We start from the raw sequence: 26,371 nt of genomic DNA, 5'->3' as shown, positions 1-26,371 counted from the left end.
ATGCTGTAGAGAAATAGTTTAATTGTTCTAGTAAGATAAGACTTCCTCAACTAAGAGGCTAGTACATATCCCCAGGAGGCCAGGCCACTGCTCCTTAGTCCTTTACTGCTTAAAAATATAAGGACTGCATTCAGAGCCGCTGGGCAAGTGCCTGAAACCCTACTGGTTCTAGGATAAAGATTTTCTCCCTTATAAATGTCTTCAGCTATAAAACGGGAAAAATGACCTTTATCCTGCCTTCTTTCTAGAGCTATTAGATTTTAAATGAAGAAACCTTAATGACTTTGGATAAAAAATGCACCATTGAGAGAGGGTGGCATAATTTTGAGGCAATAAACTGTGTGTTCACATTCATGGGAGCAATATTGCCAAATATTAGTGCATGTTGGTCTGAATGTCACTAACTTAAAAAGAGGAAAGCAGAAAATTTATGGAACTGTGAACATGCCGTAAAAATTTCTTAGCCTATTTTGGATAAATTGAACCCACTAACATATCCAGTCACTAATAAGGCTTGCTATAGTCACAGAGATCTGATCTCTATCATACAAAGTCCCCAAACCTATTTCCTTTCTTCCCCCATTTGCTATTTAAAACAGAGGGGCCACCTTATCTTCAGATATTCTGAGAAAGACATAGTTATTTAAAAATAATGCAATTTCAGAGTACTTGTGGTTTGAATAAGTATAAATCTTTAGTGTCAGGGAGTTAACTTTCTTGGTTAGCGTAGGGCCTGGCAGCCAGAATATTTGGATTTTGTATCTCGCCAAGAAATTCAGATCCTTTTATACTCTAAACAAGTTCCTTCATCCAATGCTCGGAACCCCAGGTTTCTCAAATGCTAACCAATTGCTTGGAATGCAAAACAACAAAAATATACTCAGATAAAACTTTGAGCCTCTTTAAGATATTATTGGCAGTGAAAGTCAAGCCAGGCTTTCAAATGACAGGCAGGCCATCGATGGCCCTGAGTTTAGTGTTGGCGTTGCCTTCTCCCCTGTTCTCCACCGTCTGATGCTCTTCTCGCTCTACCTCTCCCCTGTTGTTGTCTCATCACTACCACTTCTCCTTCAATGCTATGCCTTAAGCCAGGCACTGGCACCAGGCTCAGCAATGTAGCAATTAGCTCAGGATATAGGGGAAGATGCTTTCCAATGGCATATGAGTGACTGGGCTCATCAGGACCACAGGAGAAACTACAAAGCAAATTCTTCCTCCTTTCTGTGCTTCCTCTTTTCTTATTGCAAAGGGCCCAGTGTCCTCATACTGCTACCTGACTAAGCCCTTACCTGGTCCTGTCCTCCCTCCAGGTAATATGTTCTTCAAATTACATCATTCATTTTCTTCAGTACTGCTGCTCACCAGATCTTAGGGACAGAGCAGTCTCTGTTCCTTAGGTACTCACACTAAGGTCTAATAGGGAGATTTCACTGCCCCTAGAGATCCTAGTTTCAAAAGAAATTTATCAACCCTTAAGTGAACTGCATTCATAAAAGTGTGGCATGTCAGTTTAGAGTAGTTGTTCTCAAAGTGTGGTCCAGGAACCCCTGGAGGATCCCTGAACCCCTTTCATCAAAAGATCTGTGAGGTCAAAACTATTTTTATAATAATACTAAGTGCCCTTCTCACTATTATGCCTTCTTGATATACAGTGGAGTTTCCTGGAGGCCATATGATGGGTGAAATTATAATAGATTGATTGAAGAAGTAGAAATGAGAATCCCATTCTCTATGTTATGCTGGATATTAAAGAGATTTATAGAAATATAGACAGTGCCATTCTTCTCACTATTCTTTTTATTGTTTTAGAAAAATAGTTATTTTTCATAAAAGTATATGATTTATGTTAGCATATATTGGGTTTATTATTTTTTAAAATGAATCAATGAATTCATGAACATTTTTTCAGTTTTAATTTCTGATGTGGCAAATATGAACAGATGTAACACACATAAAGAAAATCTATTTGGGGTTCTTAATCATTTTTAAGAGTGTAGAGAGGTCCTGGGACAAAGCATTTCAGAAACACAGGTTTTGGAGGAGGGAAGGCTATTCCTGTGCTAGGGGTCCATGCTGGACTGCCACTGTCCACTCTTGCCAAAACCCAGGCTCAGTACATCGGTGACTCAGCATCCTACTTCTGAACAAAGGCTTATCCCTGCCTTAGGCCATCTAGTGGCTTCCACGAACTGGCTCTGGTAACTGCTCTTCACTCCCATGGCCTACACCATTACAGTGTAGGTTACTTTAGAACAACAGTTTTCAACCAGAGGCCATTTTGTCCTCCAGGGGACATTTGGCAATGTCTGGAATCATTTTTTGTTGTCACACCTAGGTGGGGGCTGGGGGATGCTACAGGCATCCAGTCGGGAGAGGCCAGGGATGCTGCTAAATATCCCTACAATGTACAGGACAACCCCCACAACAAAGAATTATTTGGCACCAAATGTCAGTAGTGCCAAAGTTGAGAAATCCTGCCTTTGAGTATCCAGACCTCCTGTGAGATACCATAGGACTTTAGAGAATTTTGACAAATGACCTACTGTTAGAAGTTTAGCCTTGGATCAGAAAATTAATCACAGGGTTTATGAAACCTGGAGGGGAACCAATGTGCTTTTGGGAACTTCTAAATAAAAATGAGGGAGAAAAACAAACATTTCAAGCAGCAGCACGGCCAACAAGCATAAAAGCTGTAATCAGAAATCACAGATAATACCACTTAACAAGGTTACAATAGATGCCAAGAAAAGAAAGTACTTTAAAATCCAAATCTCCTAGAACTCCATGTTGCTGTGGGGTAGACTAAATTTCTGAGATGGCAGAGGAAAACTGCTTTTGTCCACATAGTTTTCTTTCTTACTGTACCTTATTAGATGTGTTATCTAGCCCAATCCTAACCAACTGAAGGTACTGACACCCTCTCCCCAACACACACACACACACACACACACGCACACACACACATACACACACACTCTTACACATTGGTATTTTGAAGGAAGTGGAAATAGGTGGGCATTTGATCATTTTGAATGTCATTTTCTCCATGAAGCTATTTTTGCTCTTCAATGTTTTCTGTCTCCTCCATCACTTCTACCTTGCCTTATTATTTATGCCTATGTCTTATGTCTCCCACTACACTGTGTGCTTCTCAAGGGCAGGGAACATGGCTTGTGTATTTGTATCTCCATTTAGGATATCTTTCTTAATAAATACTTGTCAAATCAATAACTCTTTTAGCATTTTGTTTTTCAACCTAGTATGTTTACATACTTATTATTATGATTATAATTATTGGTCAGGTTTCATGATCACCCTAAGAAGGTAGATTTATGGTGTCTATTTAATACATAAAGAAATTGAGGCACACATACGTTAAGCAATTTGCACAAGCCTCTGCAGCAACTTATGGGGCAGGTCAAAAGGCCGATTAATATACATTGACCTGTGTTCTGTACATTCTCCAGTGGAATACACAAAAGGGTAGCATCCCTCTTTATTTTTGCTCTTCAGGCTTAGATATTTGTGATGATTTTATTTTCCTTTAGGGACCCCCACACTCCAAATAACTATCAATCTAGCAAGGGCATATTTTGCAGCTGGGGCCTTTTACTGTGGTGCAGCAATATGTCTCCAGTGTAATGTTTCACAGCAATTACTGCAGGCCCTTAACTGGTACCTAAGAGAATTATAAGTCAGAAATATTTATTGTACTCACCTCAATAGAGAACAGAAAGAATTAAACAAAGTAGGTCAGATTCCTATCGTGGAAATTAGTCAGGCATTCTCCCCTCTGAAGGGCTTGCTATGAACTTTTTGCTGAGTAGAGCCCTCCTAAGACAAAGACATGGGTCAGCAGGCTTCGGGAGAAAACAGGAGTGCTTTGTGACATAATTTCAGGAGGACTGGGAACATCCCTCTGTCCAAAAATATTTATCTCAATGGCAGCTGAAATTCCACTGTGAGAATTTCACATCTTTAAGTGACATGCTTTGTTAAAATACAAATCTTTCTGAGAAATGGGAAATGAAACAAAGAGTAAATATTTATAAACTACCACTCTTTGTTCTATTTTGTCTAAAAAAATGTTTGAGTTGGGGTGGAAGAGTGTAAGGTTCCCCTAGGAAAACATTTTGTGGCGTGTAAGTCATAAAAATGCATATGGATTGTTGATCAGATGGAGAGAGAGAAATGGGAATTAGATAGTCATTTAAAAGTATGTGAAGTTAATGCTGAATTGTGTCTCAGTGATGATTTCTGAGTGTGGGGAACAGTCATGGAATTACATCTGTCTGTTTTTTATATACTTTGATAATGAGTTAGTTTTTGAAGAAAACATTACTGGATTATAAAAATTTCTGCTTATCTCTACAATCCACACCTGCCACTAACTCAGCTACTAAGACTGCTCACAATCCAAGGCCTCCACCTGCCAGCTGGTGGTCACCTGGATTCCAGGCTCAGTTCCTGGGTTGTACCAACCAGCCATTTTAAAGAATCAATGTTATCTTAGTGATGGCCAACCGTACATATGGAGACAGCTTTAGGATAAGAATGCCATTGATTTTTTTTTTCTGTGAAAGTAGAAACTTAATTTTTTATTTTTTATTTTTTATTTTTATTTTTGAGACAGAGTCTTGCTCTGTTGCCAGGCTGGAGTGCAGTGGCGCGATCTCGGCTCACTGCAACCTCCACCTCCAGGGTTCAAGCGATCCTTCTGCCTCAGCCTTCCAAGTAGCTGAGACTACAGGCACATGCCACCATGTCCAGCTAATTTTTTATATTTTTAGTAGAGATGGGGTTTCACCATGTTGGCCAGGATGGTCTCGATCTCTTGACCTAGTGATTTGCCCACCTCAGCCTCCCAAAGTGCTGGGATTACAGGCGTGAGCCACCGCGCCTGGCTGAAACTTAATTTTTTTAAAGAAACAAAATAAATAAAACTTTTGATATATTTCAAAAGAACTGCTTAATTTATTTTAAAGTTTTAATTTCAGGAAATACCTAAAATAGTAAATAGTAAATAGTAGCTTAGAACCAGGTTGGATTCCTTATTATGAACAAGGAAATGGTGAAGAGAATGATGTGAAGGTGCTGAGCTTAGGGGAAAAGAAGGAAAATTGGGTCTTGTGAATTAATTACCAAGTTGATTCTGTGAAATAATCTGGTGATCCTGAAAGGGTAAAGAGAGGAATCTATACTGTCAATATGGCTCTGGGCCTGAAAAATATCAGAACCCAGGGTGTAGTATGATTTAGTCCCCTGAAATACTATGGGATATATGCTACTCTAAATGGCTTCACTTCTCCTTTCAGAGCAGGGACACCTAAAGAGCAAATGTCTGTTTAATTAATGATTCCAGAAGATCCTCAACGGTGCCCTTAGGAGAGATAGATATATGTGTAAATATGTAGGTTATGGAGAAAGACAAGGAGATCACAGAGAAGTAAAAGAAATATATGAGCAAGGGTGGTGCATTTGCACAGTCAATTAGAAATCTGCTCTGATAACACATTATCTGGATGATGAGAATGGAAACTTATCACGGCCTAAGCTGGAAGCCCCTGCCTCACCCTATCCCTTAACCAAACCCTTGCTCTAAGTTACTAACACTTGCTTCTTGGTATCTAGATCTTTTGGGAACAATTTTTTAGAAATATCTTTGGCCCAATGGAGGGAGAACAGCCATCCTCTCTTTTGCTAACTCTTTTACTGAAGATGTTTCAAGTTTTCACGATGACAAGGCATCTTTCCAAATCACTCACTTGCCTCTCTAGCATTCTCTGGAAAAGCCCCAGCATCACCCAGCACATAACAGGCATGTACAGGCAGGCAGTCGCAGACATCTCTGCCCAGGTTGGTCTTGCTTTATTAAGTTGAAGCCAATCGATGATCAAGCAAAAGAAGAATATTTGCTGGATTAAAGAATTTACTATGTGGTACTTTACATTCCTTTCTGTAGATTAACCTGGAATATGTATAATGAAGGGATTTCTCTCTCCGTATAGCAGCTGTTTGAGGCCATGGCAGTTCAAAATATGCCCTTGAGTACACTAGTGTCTGAAGTCCTTTAAAACAAATCTCTATCCCTTTGTTTTCACAGGGGTTCCTGAATGTAGGCTTCCAGGAAAATGAGGATTTTATTTCAATCCTTGTATCCTTGGATCAGCCTGGGCTTTCTGTACAACCTGGGAGCATGTGCATACATGACTGCTGGCATACATGACTGCTGGCATTACTGAACTCTGGCAACCCAAATAATCCTCATTTAACAAGGGCAGCTACAATGATTTGCAGAGTTATGCAGTGCTTAGCTGCTAGAAACCATCTCCGAGTGAGTGTTTATATCCATGTAGTTCACAAATGTAGCTCAAACCTATTTAACTCCTTGCTATTGGGATAATAATTTAATATAAGTGCAAAGAGCAAATTCAATAATGCATGCATATAACATTAAGAATTGAAAGCTGTGAGTCATTTCACTAAGGGCCTAACAATGCTAGTGATTGAAATCTATTGATGAGCATCTATGCTGCAGCAGCAGCCCCAGAAGCGTCTTACACATATGGATAAAGCCAGTGACATTTCTAAATTACAGCCTCTCAAATACAGAGAAGTAGACCCCTTGATTCCATAGGCTGTGTATTTCACTGATAGATTTCTACTAAACTGCCAAACTGGACTTCTGTTCAACTTCTCCATCTAGAAGTTGAACCCAATAGTCTGGGAAGACCTCTTACTCAATTTGTCCCTGACAGAGAGAAGGAGCTCAGGGAAAATGCTAAGTTTTGAGCAAAATGTGGCCATAGAAACTTTCTCAAATACATAATTGGTATGATTCACTTGAAAACTCTGGTTTAAGATCCTTTGAAAAATCAAACTATCAAATTGGTTGGGTTTTATTATGTATAAGTGTGTTTTCTTTAATTCATTCCAGTGGCACCTAGAGAAGAATAGAATGAGAAGAGAGAAACAGATCTGTACCAGAAACTCACATGATGTATGTTTCTGAAGATATTTAACTCATTCCCCTGATCCTAGACAAAATATGCATTGAGAGTTCAATCTGATGGGTGCCAGCATCCTCTTTATTCTCCAATAGCCATCCCTTGACCATGACTCATAGAAAAATAATCAGTTTCAGCTAGATTGCAACAAATGAAGTCTATATATCAGATCTGAAATCAGATCTAGTTGCCATGCCAGGGCATATACCACCCTCTTTTAGCATGCATTCTAGCATCTACACATCACATCTGCCCTTCCAGCAGTGATGTTAGACAGGACATACAAATAGTCATATATGTGTGTGTGTGTGTGTACATATATATATATATACACACACATATATATATATATATATGAATGCCATTGCCTTAGATCTATATTTTGAGAAATATTTGCTTCAATGCCAGATGAAATTAAGCAAAAAGGTGAATCCAGCACTTGGACAACACTTTTGCCACTTCTGATCAATGGGGATCAGCCTCACGTGCCAAGGGCCAAATGCTATACCGCTCTCTAGAAAGTCAAAAGAGAATGGATTTCAATTGTTCACAAAAGAAATTTGCCCCCACCCTGCTCCACCAACCCCAACTCCCACCCTCACCAAATATATTTCAATTGCATCCAATTTTTCATGTTTCTTTTCCATGGCTGTCCTACCTTTCAGAGATTGCGTATAACCTTCTCTTCAAATGAAAGGAAACCAAATGATTTGGTCTTCAAAGGGCAGAAAGGGAATAAACATACACCATTTCACTGTCTGCCACTGCAATGGTGTCTTTGCTCTTGGCAATTGTATAACAGCATTCTTACCTTCAGGCTTTTCATTCTTGTGCTCTTTCTGTAGCTCAGGTGTTGGATATTTGGTCATTATTTGTCAATAAGAAACACATTCATGTTATCAGGATAACACCAAAGGCAAATAATAATGTCGTAATCATAGAAACCATGTTAAGGCCACAGTTAATTTTTTAAAAAATCATTAGAATGGAATTACTTTTTAAAAATGTTTTCTTTCTGGATTACATTTTTTTCCGGTGGTAAAATTTATTCTTTAATATCATTTGGCAAAATCAATGGTTTTGGCAGTCATTGGACTGGTTCAGTTCTTAAGGCAACAGGTCCCTTGCTTGAAGCAGCCACTTGAGAGAAAGTGAGGATTTGCTCTTGGGAGGAAGACCTGAGTAAGTTCAAGGAGCAAATTTAGTGACTACCAGGAAAGAAAACTGTCAGGTTCTTCATACTTCCAGGAGGCAGTACCAGCATAGAATCATGCAAACCAACGAAGAGCACAATATACTCACCCTACTCCTCGATCCCAAACCAGAGTCTTGGGGATTCACAGGAACTTCTGCTAAGACCCAGGAAGTGCCATCGATCTGTAATGATTCTTGCCTACACACATAACAGTGTCAATAAAGAGTCATTGGGATCCATCTTAACCCTGAGTATCCGAAATGTCAACCTTTAGGGATGGCTCCTGCCAATAAAAGGTCCATTTTGTTGCAGGCAAAGGCAGATGCAGATTCATATCCATTACCCACGGCCCAAGAAAGTCAAAGAATTCTGGGTGTGGAAGAGAAGTGGTTAAGAGACGGTGGCATAGGAGAGGAGAATTGTAGACATACATGGAAGAAGAAGAAATACACACAAAACTTAAGATCTCATGTATACCAATGGGAAATACAGTATAACCTCATTCATCTATGTACCGCCAAATATGAAGCTGAGGGATTTTGGAAATGGGCTGTCCGAGACTGTAACTTTTTACTATCTTTGAATAGAAGACTTGCTAAGCAAATGCATGGGATTTAAAAAAACAAAGATAGCTAGTGATAGGGAGAACATGTTTTAATTTCTTCAGAGAACAAACTCTTTTTAGGTACCTCAGGAGCACCCGTGTGAAAAGAAACATCACTGATTTTAATTGCAGGCATTTTTTGAAACGATTTAAACAAATTCCCTATGTTTTTTCCTAGCATCACATTGGTCAGTTTATTCTAGTTCCTATATATTTTTGAAGATATAGTAAAACTGCATTTCTCTATCAATATTCTATAAGTCACAACAAGCATCTTACCATTTATTTAAATAATGGAGGTTCAATTGCACATCCTATCCTCCTCCCTCATGTCCTTATATGCCTTTCAAGTTAAGGCACCCACCTATCCTACAATTCTCATTGCAGTCAAGGGGCTCAGAATGGTCCCTTTAAATATTCTGTTACAATGTTCCCAAGAGTACACATGTGCTGATTTTCATCTTGGAATATAGGGACACTGGGAGTCTATTTTAATCCCTGGAGAGGACTAAAGTCTGGTATAATTCTATGGTGAGGTTGGGTAGGGTTTGTTAATAACTTTCCACCTCAGTCACAAATAGCTCGTTTCACTGACCCTACCCTGTCTAGTAAGGTAAGGCTAGACGGGAAAGCAAAGCTGGTGCCCTTTACCCAAGATTAAGGGAATGAAGTAGGGTGAATGAGAACACAAACATTTGAGGGGACAGGCAGCTGCAGAAGGAGACTGATGTGCCTATGTGGTAGTTCTACACATAAATCCTCCATTCTGTTGTGATTTACAGTGATAGACTTTCGCTGGCTATGTCACAAACCCCTGGTGATCTGGGTTTATTGCTGAAACAACCTACTGGCTCTTAATTACTGCATCTGCACACACATTGTCATAAAGCATGAACACAAAAGGGTGATTTGCAGGTTAAAAATTCCCAAACCACAGCTCTAATTTACATGATCCTTGCATGTGCATTTACAGTTCATCAAGGAATGATCAAGTCTGTTTTGTTTAGGTCCTATTAGCTCAGGTTTGGGAAATTGGGAAAGCCAAGGAGTATTCTGGTTCCAGCTTGTAGGTCTGGTTCAGGGGCTGCCTCAGAGACTGACTTTGTTCTTAATTCCTTGTATCCATAAAAATAAAATAAAATAATAAAACATTAGTTTTATTAGTTTAAGCTCATGCACGTTTACGACAACCTGAAAATTTTCTGTTTCTTTCCATAGTATGGTAACTTTTCTAGACTAATCTCAGAATGTGTAATGTCTCATGCCAGGGAAGAAAAAGTCAATGACTTAACATAATTGCCTGTTTATCATTATTTAAAGGTTGCGAGAGAGAGAGAGAGAGAGACAGAAAGATAAGTGATACAGGTATTTCTCCCTCTCCTGGTTTCAGAGATAATGGGCCTGAAAGTGTTTTTGAAAAAATAAAAGCACTTATAAATGTCAGGCGTTGTGATTATTGTCATTTTTAGTAATCAGTACTGAGGGCTGGAACAGCTTAAATATGCCATTTGCCTAGTAACCAAGGTAGTTGTGAATGAACCTGATTCTTATGGAAACGTATCACATGCAATCAGATTCACATTGCTCATTGGATAGGTGGTAGTGCTAAATTGCCATCTGCAATATTATCACAAGAGGTGACTATGAAAGTCAGCAGAGATTTATGACAGCATTAGCTGTGTGACCTTCTCAAAGTCATCACCATCTCTGGATCTCACTTTCTCTGTGAAATGATGGTATATTTAACAGTCAGTTGTCATGTTAACGAGATGGGACACAATGAAGAGATGTAAATCTCAAGCCATTTTGCTAATACAGTAAAACCTCACTGATTTCGAGGAACAGAGGGAAAGGATTGTCTGAATGAATAAAGCAAGTCCTGTATTACAAAATAGGTTTGAAGAATGACAATTTTATTTCTTTAAGTCTATTTTGTAATTCAGACTGACTATAAAACATTGCCTTAGTGGAGATCCTCGTGAGAACTACTTTAGCAGATAGATATGTAACGAATATGATTATATCTAATAAGTGCTTTCAACATTTGAAAAGGGTTTGTTCTCTTAAGAAAAAATTCAACTGACATTCCAGTCTAAACTCTGCATTTGCTTAACAAACCTTTCTTGTCCTCATGCCTGATAATATAAAGTTAACTTGTAGACTGGTCCCTGTCTAGTCTATCACAAATTATTAATCAGAGGGCTCCAAATTAATGAGGTTTTACTGCTATTTCTACCTCCTTCTCCACTGATTTTTTTTTCATCACTGATATGTAGTGGTAACCAGATTCACGTTCATCTCTTGCCCCTTCTCTTGCTCACTCTCAGAAAACAGCAGGTAGCAAGAAGGAAGAAGATAAAGGCAAGCTTCTTGGTAATCCAGAAATGGAATAAGCAATCGTTGGGTATGCAGCACTGATCATATTATTATCCATAGTTGAGAAAAGGGTTGACTTATTTCAAAAGACTGGCTGTAGGAATGACCAAGAAAAGCGATTTGAAAGATGCCTGGCAGGTAGCACTATGGTTAGAGAAGTTGAAAACATTTAGGATCTACTGAAATATTTTTCTATTTGCATATCAAAATTCAGATAATCTGGAAATCGTGAGCTGTCAATAAAGTTACTTGATAAAAACTTTGCAGCAGTACTAGCTGAGGAAAAAATGCTTGATTGCTGGTTGTAATTAAAAAATAGCTGGTCTAAAGTTTTGGGGTCTTCATGTACCAAAACATCTGGGTGAAAAGTAAAAAGTCAGCCAAATATGTGCAGATTTTTTTGTTTGTTTATATAACATCAAACGTCTGGTTATCTGAAAACTTCTGAGCACTTGGCATCATGTGGATGTTTTAGAGTCATCTTGTTACAGTCCATGGCTCCGTTTTAACCATGATGAGTATGAATGATGAATTCGTGAGAGCAATGCATCCAATCCAGCTCAATTTTCATTCTGCAACTCACTTCAATGATACAATTAGGTTCTCCGTGCTAATAACATGAGAAAAAGACTGGGAAGACAGGTGCTAAATACTTTGACCATCAAGTTGGCCATTGTAAATATCAAATGAGCCAAAAGCTTGGCTAAATTGTCAGTGTCATCAGTTCACATTGGTGGGAAAGAAAGTTACTGCTTTTTGACACATAGTAAAACCTTGATTAATTGGAATCCATAAGGGATGAATGGAATTTTCAATAAGAACACTCATTTTGTTCATTGTTGGCTAATAACAGTTTTTCTTAAAATGCTTCTATCTACTTTCTCGCCTCAGGGAAGCAGCCTCTAACGTTTGAGGGTCAATCCAGATGGAGAGAAGATAGAGGAGAAAGAGCCGAATGTGACCCAACCATAGGTCATCTCTTGGTAAGTGATTTTTTAAAAAATCAATTCCTTGCAGTCTTCTTTTTTGGAATACTATTGCTGCTTTCTCATCAATGTGAAGTACTGAGGGGGCAATTCAGTTAGTTGGGGTACTGGTTAGGTGAGTTCTGGTTAATCAAGGTTTTACGACAAAAGGCCATGCCAATGCCTGGTAAGATTATTTGCTGAAGAAAGTTCTTTTAAAATTTATTTCTTTGAAAGTGTTCTGGATCAGTGTTTCCAAACCCATATTATGTTTGCAGACTGGCAAACTAACTTTTCCATCAGGATCCTGAGGGATAGAGAGGGAAAGAGAGGAGCAGAAGTGCAACCATTGTCTCTGAAGAAGAAAAGTTTTGGCTTGCCTGTCTGTTGGTCTGTGGTTGGGAAACACTGTTCTTCACCTTAAGATGCCCATGGGATCTTGGTCGTACAAGAGGTGAGTTTACATGCTTCAATATAATTCTCATGCCCCTTGGGCCATGGAGGATTCTTTTTTCAGGTCCTCTCCTGTACTTACCCAAAGTGTCTTTCCATGACTTGGTATCGTGGCTTCTGAGCTTGCCCCTATTTCTTGTTGCTTGGATGATGGCTATTCATTCATTCTAGCTCCAAAGAGCATTAGAAGTCAAAGGAATGCCAAGTAAGATGGGTTTTCTCATGATGGCAGCCTGGATAACAATTAGACCTACCTGAACCAAGAACATGGCTAAGAAGAAGCTAAATCAGGGATTTATACATACATATAGTATCACAGTTAGGCGACGCACTTGCTTAAATACACAAAATATCTCTGCAAAGTCTCTATATGGGGTGGCCTATTGAAGAAAGACCCCATTTAACTTGAAACCGAGCTTGTTATTTGGCTTTCAAGTTAAGTGGGGTCTGCTTAAATGGGCTATCACATATAGAGAACAACATCTCATCGCTCAGACACATAATTGAAGAAGCCACCCTTACTCAACCAACCAACCTCTGTGAGCAACCATCACAACCTAGAAAAACAAAGGCTATGCCCTGACTTTTCAGTAGATGGATCTGATTTTTCATACCACTCAAATGAGGCAGGCGGGGACAGTCTCACAGGAAAGCCTTGGACTCTTGAAAGCCTAGGGCATTGAAACCCACATCATGGCTTTCATAAGGCAACCAATCTGGTGGGTGAAGGAAGGGAAAAGGTGTGGTTGGAGCCTCTGTCTGGGAGTTTAAGAAGGGACCCAAGTTAGATCAAAAATGTGGGCAGTGCCCTAAAGCCTTTTTGTTTCCCAAAGCTGCCAGGCAGGGGAATAACCTGGTCATTCCACTTTATGTGTGAGTCTTGTGCTCTCTCCTCAATAATAAGATAACAGTCTTGCCGATTACTCGTCACTAAGGGTACCCGGTTGTGGTGACATTGAGGCTGACCTTGGAGTCACCGCCCCCGCTGCCGCACTCTCCTTTGTCGTACCACCATTTGTTTTTCAATTTGTCCAAGAGGCCTTGCTCATTCAGTTTTAATACTGCCAGGTTAACAGCATTTCTTGAAACGATAAAACATAACTTGTAAGAAAATGCACAAATGCTTAGGAAATCGTTAACGTATAAAAAGGAGCACAAGAGGACAAATTGGCTAAATTTCACAGAACGTGGAGCTATAAAAATGTCTGTACAGCAAATACAGGGTTAAATATTGGAAGGTGGCATGGAGGATAACATTTGCTCAAAACTGAAGTGTGCGGGATGGGGAAATTGTCTTTGAGAAAAAAAGTAACAAGAACACCACATCCATGCAATTAACATTCGTCACATATGGCACCATAACTTGGCTTTTACCATTTAAATTGAAAAAGCCGTTGAACTGTAAAATTAAAACAGCAACAAACAGTCAGAGAGGACAACACAGAGAGAGAACATTAAAAAAAATGGATGCATTAAATAGATGAAACCATAATTTACCGTCTTATTTAACTCCATGGAATATTGTAGATTTTAAACTTTTAAAAGTTACCTCAAAATCCACAAGAAAGAAAATGACAACAAAATGCATCAGGGTAGGTGGAATACTATAACAACACGGATATTGTTATATTATTCCACCCACCTTAATGCTGAGCCTTTAGGGGTTGCCACACCATAGCCTTTGGAATCCAGATTTCCACCAACTTTCATCGTATCACATGGTTTTCTCTGCTCAATGTACTCATTCATGGTTGACTCCAGCAGGAAGGCGAACTTTCCCTTGGACTTTCGCACTCGGGCCACTCCGTCTGCTGTTGTTTTGGTAAACACAGATGGCTCCGCTGATTTCATGTAAGACCACATTTTCTCATACACAGCAATTTTGGATCTCTGCACCAAAGAGATAAGAATTCTTAGAGCTGCCAGATATTCAATCTGGAGGAGGGTTAGTGCAGTAGTTTTTTTTTTTGTTTTGTTTTTTAATTCATTGCAATCCACAGTAATAAAAAACACGTTACACTGCAACCTAGTAGACACATTTATACATATGTAAACATTGTTTCCAAAACAAGTTCTCAACGTTACACTGCAACCTAGTAGACACATTTATACATATGTAAACATTGTTTCCAAAACAAGTTCTCAAAACGACACTCACCCTTGCTATGTGTGATGCTCTCTGATATTTTCTATTCTATTCTAATTCATTTTAAACAATGTTGCTCAGGACCCACTAAATGGATTCCATGACTCCACTAATTGGTTGCAATCTTATTTGAAAAACACTTTCTTAGTTCAATCTTCCTCTCAATGAAAAAATCTCCTCTACAATATCCTGCTATGTTTATCTAATCATAGCAGGATATGCCTAATCAAAGACCATTGTAAGGTAGTGTACAGCCATTTCAGTCAGCCCACTCCAGCATGGAACATCAATTATCATAAGAAAGTACTTCCTTATTCTAAGATGATCTTTGTTTTTCTATAGCTCCCATTCCTTTTTACAATTTCAACATTTATTTTAGACACAGGGGGTACATTTGCAGATGTGTTACATAGGAATATTGTGTGATGCTAAGGTATGGAGTACGGATCCTGCCACCTAGTTTGTGAATATTGTATTCAATAGGTAGTATTTTAATCCATGCCCCTCACCCCCTGGTACTATCCCCTAGAGCTATGTAAAATAATTCTGTCCCTTTTTACAACGGTTCTTTTTTTATGTACAACGGTTCTTTAATTATTGAAAGGCCTTTATTATGTCCCCTTCTCATCTCTTCATCAGGTGAAACTCTGATATTGTTTCCAGAACTCTCACAACTTTGGTTTTCCACTCGTAGGCACATTGTAGTTGGTAATGTCTGTCTCTAATTGGAGTGTTTAGAAATAGACATGGTACCCCAAATAAATGACCAGAACAGAATGAAAAAAACCCAAAACTTTTGCTTCTTGTTTTAGAGCATTTTTTTCTTCTTTCTTTCTTTCTTTCTTTCTTTCTTTCTCTCTCTCTCTCTCTTTCTTTCTTTCTTTCTTTCTTTCTTTCTTTCTTTCTTTCTTTCTTTCTTTCTTTCTTTCTCTCTTTCTTCTTTCTCTCTCTCTCTCTCTTTCTTTCTTTCTTTCTTTCTCTTTCTTTCTTTTCTTTCTTTCTTTCTTTCTTTCTTTCTTTCTTTCTTTCTTTCTTTCTTTCTTTCTTTTCTTTCTTTCTTTCTTTCTTTCTTTCTTCTTTCTTTTTTTTCTCTCTTTCTTTTCCTTTCTCTCTCTCTCTCTCTCTGTCACCCAGACTGGAGTGCAGTGCTGTGACCTTAGTTCACTGCAGCCTTGACCTCCCAGGCTGAAGTGATCCTCCTGCATCAGCCTCCTGAATACCTGGGACTACAAGTGTGCACCACTAAACCCAGCTAATTTTGTTTATTTTTTTGTAGAGACAAGGTCTCACTATGTTGCCCAGGCTGATCTCAAACTCCTGGGCTCAAGTGAATCTCCCTCCTCAGCCTCCCAAAGTGTTGGGATTACAGGCGTGAGCACATGGCCTGGAGCATTATTTTCTACCAATGCTGCTTGAGTTTGCATTAATATATTTAGCCATTCCTCTATCCTTTCAACAAATTTTTTTTTAATTGAGAAGCACTGGAAAAATATAATAGAGTGAATAGAGTCTTTCCCTCAACTCAGGTTGAGGCCAAACCAAAACAGCTCTTTCTGCCAAGTCAAGTCTCTTTCATCTTTACCTCTTTGAATTTTGCATATAATCCCATTAAATTTCATATCAATTCAGGTGGTCCCTAGAACATGTATTAAATGCTTACTGTGCCTCTAGCCCTATGTTAGTCATTCTGGAGACTATAAAAGAACTGTAGACTCAATGACTCGAAAACATCCAATTGACTTGGGAGCTAGGTCCTTAGGAATGAAAATCGTAGAAAAAAAATCTAAGGTGATACTTGACCAGAGGTCGAGATAGCATGGCAGAAACCATAAACATATACCATGTTTTCAAATGTCTTTTTGTGGGGTTTCCTGGCCCCCACCTCAACTTTCTTGATTATTTATTTAGTTGCCCTTCTCTAGACTTTGGCCGGCTTTGTTGCATCTTTCTTGGGGCCTGCTTGGGCCTGCCCAAATAAGTCCAGTGGGGCTGGAACTTCCAGAACGATCACCATGGACTCAAATTGCTGGCCTCAAGCAATCCTCCCACCTTCACCTGGCAAAGTGATGGGATTACTGGTGTGAGCCACCTCACCCAGCTGGATCACCATGGACATTAAGCATTGTGTTTATGGCAATCAGACCCTCATGGAAGCCCTCACAGAGTCAGTGAAACTCTTCACTGAGATGGGAACACATTTGGTTTGCACAAATTATAGCAAAGGAAGTCACTGTGGCTGAAATTAAATGAGAAAAAGGGAGAGCGGTAGGAAATGAGCTTAGGTGGATAATCAGAGGCCAGATCCTGTAGGGCTCTGTAGGTCATGGTAAAAAGTTTGGATTTATTTTACCTGTTATAGGAGACTATTGGAAGATTTTGATGAGCAGTGTGATAAGATCTTACTTAAAGTTTTAAAGGATTACTCTCTTTGCCATATGGAGAATAGACTATAAGTTGGGTCAGAGTGGAAGAAAGGGAAATTAGTTAGGAGGCTATTCTAATAGTCCGGAGGAGAGATGACTGTGGCTTGGACTAGGGTGGGAGCAATGGAGGTGGAAAGAAGAGGCTGGATTCCCAATGTGTTTTGCAAAGATAGCAAACAAGCCCTGATGATGGACATCTCCACCTGATGGTCCTGTAGACATTTTCAGATTAAACTTTTCCCAACCAAATCTATATTATATACCTTGTAAAGCCTGGGTTTCCTTCTACATTCTATCAGTAAACCATCTAACCTCCAAGCTAAAGGGTTTGGTTTTACTTTTCCCTCACTTCCTCATTCTGCCATATTTTTTTCTAATATGGTAACGCCTTTAGAATCTGTCCTCTCATCTTCTTTTCATTCTCATTACCATTGCCCTCCCTTCTCCATCATTGTTTTGTCTAGACTATCTTGCTTCCTAACTGACCTCCCTGCTTCATCTCTCTCTTCAATTTATCCTCCAGTGATTCTTCCAAAATGCAAACTTAATCAAGTTACTTCATTCTTCAAAATCTTCGGATAGTTCCCTAATACCTACAGGAAAAAAAAAAAAAAAATCCAAACTCTTATGTATGATATTCAAGAGTGCTTATGATCTTGGCTATACTCTCCTGTGATTAGGTCATGCTGGGCTACTCACTAGTCACTGAAATAAGCCACTTCCATGTCTTATGCCTTTGGTTATGCTTTTGTTTCTGCTTAAATTACCTTATTCATCTACAAGATCCAGAGCAGATGTCATGTCTTCTGTGAAGTCTTTCCTAACCCTTTCCTGCCCCCACAGAAGTGCTTCTTTGGATGTCCTCCCAAAGCCATTTCCTCATATCTTTGCTATAGAGCTTAATTGCAGTAGGGTGAGTTGACTATGTGTCTCTCTTCCCCTGTTACTTGAGTGTTTCTCGAGGACAAAGTCCATGCCTTATTAATTTTTCTAGCCCTCTTGGCAGCCAGCAAATTGTTCTCTACATGACAGACTAAAGATATGTTTTCTTAGTAACTGAAGCTTAGGCTTGACCATAGTGACAACCAGATTGCTGGTCAAAGATATCAGAAGTTCAGGTAAAAATGGCTACCAGCACTATCTTTATAGCACTGTAGAATTCTAGAGCTGAAATTTTTCTAAAAATCACTGAGTACCTTGCTAAACCAATTTGGATATATGCTTTTCAATCCTCTTTTTAAATGCTACTTAGTCTGCCTTTGATGCCCACATCAATAACTTCCCCCCAAATAATCCCTAACAATCAAGGCCTTCTAAGATTAAAATCTCACCCATAGTCATGTATGCTCATTCTCTATTACATTATCCTCTTTTGACACGTAAAACAATTTTTTTTTTTTATTTTTTATTTTGAGACGGAGTCTCACTCTGTCGCCCAGGCTGGAGTGCAGTGGCCGGATCTCAGCTCACTGCAAGCTCCACCTCCCGGGTTTACGCCATTCTCCTGCCTCAGCCTCCCGAGTAGCTGGGACTACAGGCGCCTGCCACCTCGCCTGGCTAGTTTTTTGTATTTTTAGTAGAGACGGGGTTTCACCGTGTTAGCCAGGATGGTCTCGATCTCCTGACCTCGTGATCCGCCCGTCTCCGCCTCCCAAAGTGCTGGGATTACAGGCTTGAGCCACCGCGCCCGGCAACAATTTTTAAACATTGTAATGAAATACATTGTTAAGGACTTTATTTCAGTAGACATTTCCTAGTTGGTTACCCAAAGAATTAAAAAATAGTAAATAATTTGATACACAGAAATATATAAAAATAATGTAAAAACACCTGTGTACCTGCCATAAAGCTTAACAAATTAAACATTATGAAATCAGTTAGTCTGCTGATCTACCTCTCCCTAAATACATATTCCTCTCTACTCACCAAAAGTAACCACTATACTGAATTTAGTCTTTACTATTCCCTTGCACCTTTTTATACTTTTACTAGAATAAGCATATTTCCTTTATAATGGCTGCATAGCTCTTCAATCTATGAACACACTATGTTTTATTTACCCAATGCCTTTTGAAGGGCTCTTAGATAATTTCCAGTTTTTTTTGGCATTATAGAAAACTCCGTAGTGGGTATGCATTTTTGTGCATTTATAAAGAGCTGTTTTGTGTTCTTCATCTTGGCCTAACCAGACCTGAATACAAAGTAGGGGTCCAGAAAGGGGAGACTTCAGACATATTTGTCTTTTGCACTATTTGCAAACAGGCCATTGCTTCCAAAGATAAATTTATAAGCCAAGGGCAAAGGGGTCCATGATTTCTGATCCAAGTGCACTATAATTTGGACTCATTTACTTCATCGTTTACTTGAGCTCTTTGATTGCTGATACAGGTTAAAAGGTTTATTCCTTTAGGTAATGATGCATTTCTAGGAGAATAAATAGCAGTGCTTGAAGCAGGCCCTTTAAATGCATGTGGTGTACATGTGGCAGATATTAATGAATGCATTAAATGACAAGTCAGTTAGTGGCAGAAATGATTGGACTCTTTTTGATGACTGAATTCTCAAAGAGATTAGATGGGGGAAAAGAAAGGACTCATAAGTAAGAGAAATTAAGCTGAAATGTTTACCATAACGAAGAAAAAAACTAGCATTTCCTCTTTTTTTCTTTCTTTCCTTTTTTTTTTTTTTTTTTTGCATTCTGCCTTTGGCTGAAATAAAGAAGGTAATAAAAGGGACTGAATCTTAGCTCTATCATCTGGGAGAAAATAAACAATTTATGGGCAGGATGTGTAATAACAAGTTCATTTTTCTCCAACCCACCATGATTCATTTCTTTCATCCCACAGAGCACCATTTTGTACCTAAAAAGGAACAAACAAGGTTATAAAGAAAGGCCATGAGAAAATCTCAAGCACTGCTAGATAATTAGCAACCGAAATCCAAAGAAGAAATACATAAATGGAGGAGGAACAGATTAATCCAAAATGGCAGATATGGTAGAGCCTTAGCATTAATGGATTCAACAGTTATGCTCTAACTATTTGTTTTTGCTCTAACATCATGAAGGTCAAATATATGAAGAAATTTGTCTTTTTGTTGATGTGAAAATTTGAATCTTGGGCCCTGTGAGTCTGGTACACAGAAGCCTACCACTTAGACCTTGTGTCTCTTTGCAGTGGCGTTGTTCACTCCTAGTCATTGTGCATATAGTAGCTCTCTAGTGATAAAACTATTCTTTATGTAAGTTCAAAGTAACTATATAGTGCAGTGCTTAAGAGCGTGTAGTCAGACTGCTTGGGTTTGAATCCCACTTTCTAAGTACATAAATTATCTAGTGTCTATGTATCTCAATTTCCTCATCCATAAAATGGGATAATTTTTTAAGTGTATACTTCAAAGGTTTTTTGGGAGAAATTAAATGGGTTAATTTATACTTAGAACAATCCCTGAAGCACAGGAAGTGGGAAAAACATTACATATCTTCATAATAAAGAAAGTATAATTTGTTTTACTGACAGAATTTATTTTAATGGTATTATAAATTACTTCAGTTCCATATTTACAGAATCATTACTTCATTTTATGGGAGAAATCACATGCTTAAGTATTATTTGTATATTTTGGATCTCCAGACATATGCCTGGTGGATGACCATGGCCTACCATCAACAAAAATTACTATCATTTGAAATTGTATATTAAAATTGTGTTGGTGGGGGAGAATGGGCAGGATGGCAACTTTTCCTTTTACATTTAAGTTTTGTAGTTAAGTTGAGGCTTATACATTAAAATCCTCATTAACCAGAACACTGCTACTGGGGAAACTTGATGAATAAAATTTTCTGCTTTCCTATGAGATAAAATAGGATATCCACTTGGTCAATAGTGTATCCACTCGGAGTCAGTAGAATAACAGAATTTTAGACCTAGAAGGCACCTTAAAAACCATTTCGTTCAGCCTCTCACCCGATGAAGTGATAGCTTCTTGCTTAAATGCTTCTGGCGAAGAGGCACTCCCTAGGTCAGAGGAGGCTTAGGAAGTAGCTTATTCCATGGTGGGACAATTCAAGTTGATAGAAAGTTCCTTTGGTTTGGCTGATATTCTTAATGAAAGCCTCTCCTCTCCAATCCTACTTCTGCCTCTTGCATGAATTGAGCAGTCTCTCATCTCTGTTTCCATTTCTCCATTGTAGGGAGTACCGATTATTTTGCTTTGCAGTGGTTATCCCCAGCCAAATCTGAGCTCTTTGAGAGTAGGGGTCATGTCTTTTTTTGTCACTGCACCACGGGTGTCTAGCATGATGCCTGGCACACAGTAAACTCTCACTGTGTGTCAGTGGAATGAGTGAATATTAAAATTGAAGTGTCACCTACTGGTCCTAATCTTTCCCTTTGTAGCAATACAGAATCAATATGCTCTCTTCCTGACACAATGTACAGCGTGGAATCTACTGCCACAGTGTCACCTGTTAATTGCCTTTTTTGCAGGCTAAACATTTTAAGGGCCTTCGTTTGTTACTTTTGTGACACAAATTCCAGTCAACTCCCCTTTTCTGGTCACAATCTTCTAGATACCTTTTCATTTCTTAGTCCCTCCTAAAATGTGGCCCTAAAATGTGGCCCCCCAAATTGAGCATAATATGCTGGATATAGTGACATTAACATAAAGGACAATGGAACCATCTCTTTTCGTGGTCTCGACATGAGCATAATTCTTCAATTTGACAGGATTCAACATCCACTTTCCCATATGTTGATAGTCCAGAATTAACTGAATTAACAAAATGGACTAATAAATTAGAAGCATGATTATCAACCGAAGCATAATATGCTATTCATTTATGCTATTAATTTACTGTCAGAATGCAGACAAAGTATTACATAATTTGCAAAGACAGTATTGGTGTTTGTAATATCTTTATTTCCCAACATGTAATGAAGGAGAGGCCGGGGAAGATAGTTTTAGGCACTCTGTATTCCAGTGTTCCTCAAAGGAAAATGGGCCAGCTTTATGCATGTAATTATTTTTTTGAACACTGTTGCCACCATGCCTATTTTGTCCATTTCCATCACTGTATGTACAGGACTAGCCTTGTACATACATGTCAAAGGGGCTAGATTTGACTTTGGGGTGCCCATCGTCTACCACTTTCTCCCTGTTTCACTGTCTGCCTCCCTCAGAGATACAACCTGTACCCCTTTTCTGGTATCAACAGTCATGGTCCTCATAGAGGTGTTCACAAATAGAATAACAGCTTCTGTTACCCCTGAGCAAGGGGTCATTTTGATTTGAATAGGGGGTTTGTACCCCCAAAAGGAGAGTGGGCTTCTTGGTATTATAAAAGGTGCCTTTCAGGGGCTGGAGAAGGCTGCCTTGTGTATGAGACACTAAGAAAGGGAAATATGCAAGAGTTTCAAACAGAAATGACGTTTCCTCACTCTTTTGCTTTCTCTAAGTTTATTGTGGACTACTTCTTGCTTGACAATTTGGTCCATTTTTTTCTTTAGATTGTACCTTTAAGATAATATAATTACAAACTACAATCTGCTTTTTCTTCTGAATTATTTAGCGTCCTCTGTAATTTCTGCTTTTAATAAAGGCTCAGGTGTCTAGGTGGTAAAAATTCAAAAGGGTGGCTTTGGGCCTCCATCTACCTGAACGGAACACTTACAGCAGGACCCCTGTGTGCCTTCTGTGCCTTCTCTAACATTCAGGAGCAAATGTTGCCTCACAGAATTGACCAAGTACTAGGATATGGACAGGTGATCCTTATAAGACAAGGTGCTAGAAGGAAAGAAGGCCAGTGATGCCACAGCTCTGGAGAGTTCCTGACCTCTCCTTCTTTTCCTCCTTTCTTCTTTGCCTCTTCTAATGTTTGATGGGATGGGAAGAGGACAATGTGTTTGCATATCCTAATAGAGTGGGTGGGGTAGGACTATAAGGGAGGGGTAAGGTGTGGCTGGGGTGGGCCCATTCTCAAGTTTTTTAATGTAGTCACAAGTCTCAGGTCTACAGAAATTAAGTTCTTTAAGTTAAGACTCCAACTGTGGAAATCTCAAGCACTTGGTTTAGACTCACAAAGAGAAGATTTTTGTGGTGAGAAATACCTGCCATACAACTTTTCAAGTACTCCCTTATTTAGAGAGGCCTTAGATTTGTCATTACTAGAAGCAGGAGATAGCCAAATATCTTTAAACTTTATATTTGCATAAAGCTTTCTGGGTGCCAGGGTGATTTAACACACACAGTCTCATTTAAACCCCACAGCAGCCTTGTAAGGTGGGTGCAGTAGCTATTGTTTGTTCACTGCTTACTCCCCACCACTGAGAACAGTGTGTGTGCCCAGTAGTGCCCCATAAATATATATTGAATGAAAGAATGAATTCCCATTTTATAAAAGATGGAATTGAGGGTAAGGGAGGGTAAGTGCAGTGGCAATGCCAAGAGGTGTCATAGTGGGCTTTAGCCTACTCCTCATTTCCATGAATCTACCCCCTGGGTATAAGTCAAGCCTGAAAAAAGCTGTGTGCTTGCTAAGCAAGCAGTTTCCAAATAAGGCCCAACCAGAATTCCACCTTGAAGAGTCTCCAATATAGAAATTCAAAGACTTGTCATTGACTCAACTACTTATCCTAGGTCACACAGCTTATAAGGAATGAGGCTGGGACACTATCTAAGTCAACTGGAAAGGTTTCAGATAGATCTTACCCCATAATAACCCCAGCCTCTTTTACTTGCTGTAGCACTGACAATATCCTTTTTGATGAAAGAGGGCAACTCACCTCTAAAAACATTTTTTGCTTCTTGTCCAAGCTTTTTTTGAAGTTAGGGTAAATTGTAAATTAACTCCAAATCCCCTCTCACTAAGACACTGGAATAAGTGAACATTCTTGTCACTCACTGTAACCCTGCTATAGGCCCTTAGTGTCCACACTTCACCATGTAGAGTGATCAGAGCAATTTGAGGCAAAAGAAGAAAAACACATCTGGGTTGCCAAATGCATCGGACACATTTTTTTCTTCCACATATGTTTTGAAGAAGTCAATAGCTCTAATAAAGTGCATTTGGAAAAAGGATTTTTACAATTTTCCCCCTAAAGTAAAGGAAATGGTTTCCATTTTGATTTGGAGCAAGGCACACAACAAATGATATCATTTCTAAGCATGGCCAAAGCCCCAATTTCACTTTCTTTCCTTCACTTAGGTTTGCACATTTTTAACATTCAGACAAGTACTGCTTGTCCGTGTCCTTTTGCTTCAGACAATCAGCAGCTGTCATGAGACTGTGTATTGGTGAACACAGGGGAAAGGAAGGGAAAGAAATTCTGGTTTCTATTCTTAGTTTTTCTAGTTGTGTGTTATGAGCCTGACTGAGTTATTTTGAGGGCTGGGCTTTTAGATAACTTCATTGGAGTTGGAGGTCACCTTTCGCCTAGACATTGAGTTTTGCCCTCAAATGTCAAGTGCCTTTCCAAATGACTTTGCTTAACAGTTTCAAACTGTTCACAAGTCCAGGGACAGGTTTTCTTCCACTTCAAGGACAGCTATTTCTGATGTCTCCTTTCCAAAGGTGCAGGTGACAATCAGCTAAATTTCCTGAGACCTTTCTAGTGTCCCTCTTTGGCATGCAAGGTCAGATTACTATTCTGATTAATCTTCTGCTTCTCTTGCTGAGCCAGACTAAGCATATTCCAATGGGTTGAAAATAGTGCCAGTGGCCATGTGACTTTGAAAGCTACAGTCAACACATTCTTTCAGAAAATGTTTCTAAGGTATCATTGCTCTATTCTGGGAGAAGGGAGGAAGGGAAACAGTACCCTCTACCCCTGTGTCTCTTGGTAAGCAACAACTTGCCTCTCAGGAGACATTTGGCAACAACTTTTCATTGTCACAACTTGGGGAGAGGAGTGCTACCGGTATCTAGTGGGTAGAAGCCAGCGGTGCTGTTAAACGTCTTACAATGCACAGGACAGCCTCCACCACAAGTAATTATCTGGCCCCAAATGTCAATGGTACCAAGGTTGAGAAACTCTGCTATATGGACTTTGACTAAGTCATCATTAAGTAGGAAAACCCATCATAACTAATGTTTAATTGAATACATACTTTTTGTTCCAGGTCCATTTCAAGGGTTTTACATGTGTTAACTCATGTAATTCTCACAACAACTCTATGAAATAGATTATACTATTATATATTACGCCATTTAAACATGCAGAAACGGACGCACAGAGGGGTTAAGTAGTTTGCCTAATGCCACACAGCTGGTATGTGGTGGCTCTGGGAACTCATTCATTCAGGCTCCAAAGTCTGCTCTCAAACAGTACACTATTCCTAGATATGTTAAGCCATATGGTAGGGTTGAGATGACTTCACAGAAATTCTGCTTTCTGATTGAAATGATGCTTATACTTTAGCATCATTTCAAGGGGCATGATATTTCTATTATTCCCTCCCTGAAATGTAGGATTGGAGACTAAGGTGTCTTACCTTTAGTCCACATGAAAACCCCACCTTTTAAACCAGAAGTTGACAAATTATTTTTTTCTCCTTATTTTGAGAATGAAAATACATAAGGAAGTATAACGTTATGTATTGAACTTATATGGCTGCTATAAGCCAAGACTGTGAGTTAACTTTTATTTTCACAGATGCTCCTCATTTTTCACTCCCCCACCTGGGCAGTACCACCTCTTTCATTTGCCTTATCAGGTAAAAGATGCCCTCCCCACCCCATTCTGTGCTCAGAAAAGAATCGGAAACATTCACACTGAGGTATAAATGATGAACAATATGCAAAAGTGTGATCTTCTCACAGGATCAAACCACAGCTAAAGGAATGATAGCCTAATGGTGGACACATTAATTGGGTAAGGAGGAGAAGCGTGTGTGTGTGTGTGTGTGTATGTGTGTGTTGAAAACCTGACTTTGCTATGTAACCTCACCTTTAGATTGCAGAATCTATTTTCAAGACAGAGAATGGGTCACAAAGAAAGTGTGTCTGCCACACCCTTTTGCTACTAACTAGAGCAAAACCTCAAATTCCCTGACTCTCAATCAAGGATTGCTTCTAGGACTGCTATCACTATTGAACACTCCAAGGTCACTTCCCTCAGCCTTCTAGAGTTCTATTTTTCAGTGAAACAGCATCTCCAGCAATCCAAAGCCAATTACCATTGACCAATTGGATTAACTGTATTTT

At 39.1% G+C, this 26,371-nt stretch overlaps 1 protein-coding gene across 2 annotated transcripts in view; it reads right to left on the bottom strand.

Annotated features, from left to right (window-relative positions):
* The window catches only part of GRIA3 (glutamate ionotropic receptor AMPA type subunit 3), a 333,308-nt gene that overhangs the window by 11,724 nt on the left and 295,213 nt on the right, over window positions 1-26,371 (bottom strand). Inside the window, exons 13-14 of one of the 2 annotated variants that reach the window (XM_030934742.1) lie at window positions 14,243-14,490; window positions 13,567-13,681 (exon numbers count right to left, since the gene is read on the bottom strand). In XM_030934742.1, the coding sequence (XP_030790602.1) occupies window positions 13,567-13,681; window positions 14,243-14,490 (363 nt within the window). The remainder of the gene's footprint in view (window positions 1-13,566; window positions 13,682-14,242; window positions 14,491-26,371) is intronic. The other variant, XM_030934741.1, reaches the window with a different exon arrangement.

Source organism: Rhinopithecus roxellana, chromosome 7 (assembly GCF_007565055.1).
Source record: "Rhinopithecus roxellana isolate Shanxi Qingling chromosome 7, ASM756505v1, whole genome shotgun sequence".
Classification (NCBI taxonomy): domain Eukaryota; kingdom Metazoa; phylum Chordata; class Mammalia; order Primates; family Cercopithecidae; genus Rhinopithecus; species Rhinopithecus roxellana.
This window is presented reverse-complemented; position numbering and strand designations above follow the sequence as displayed.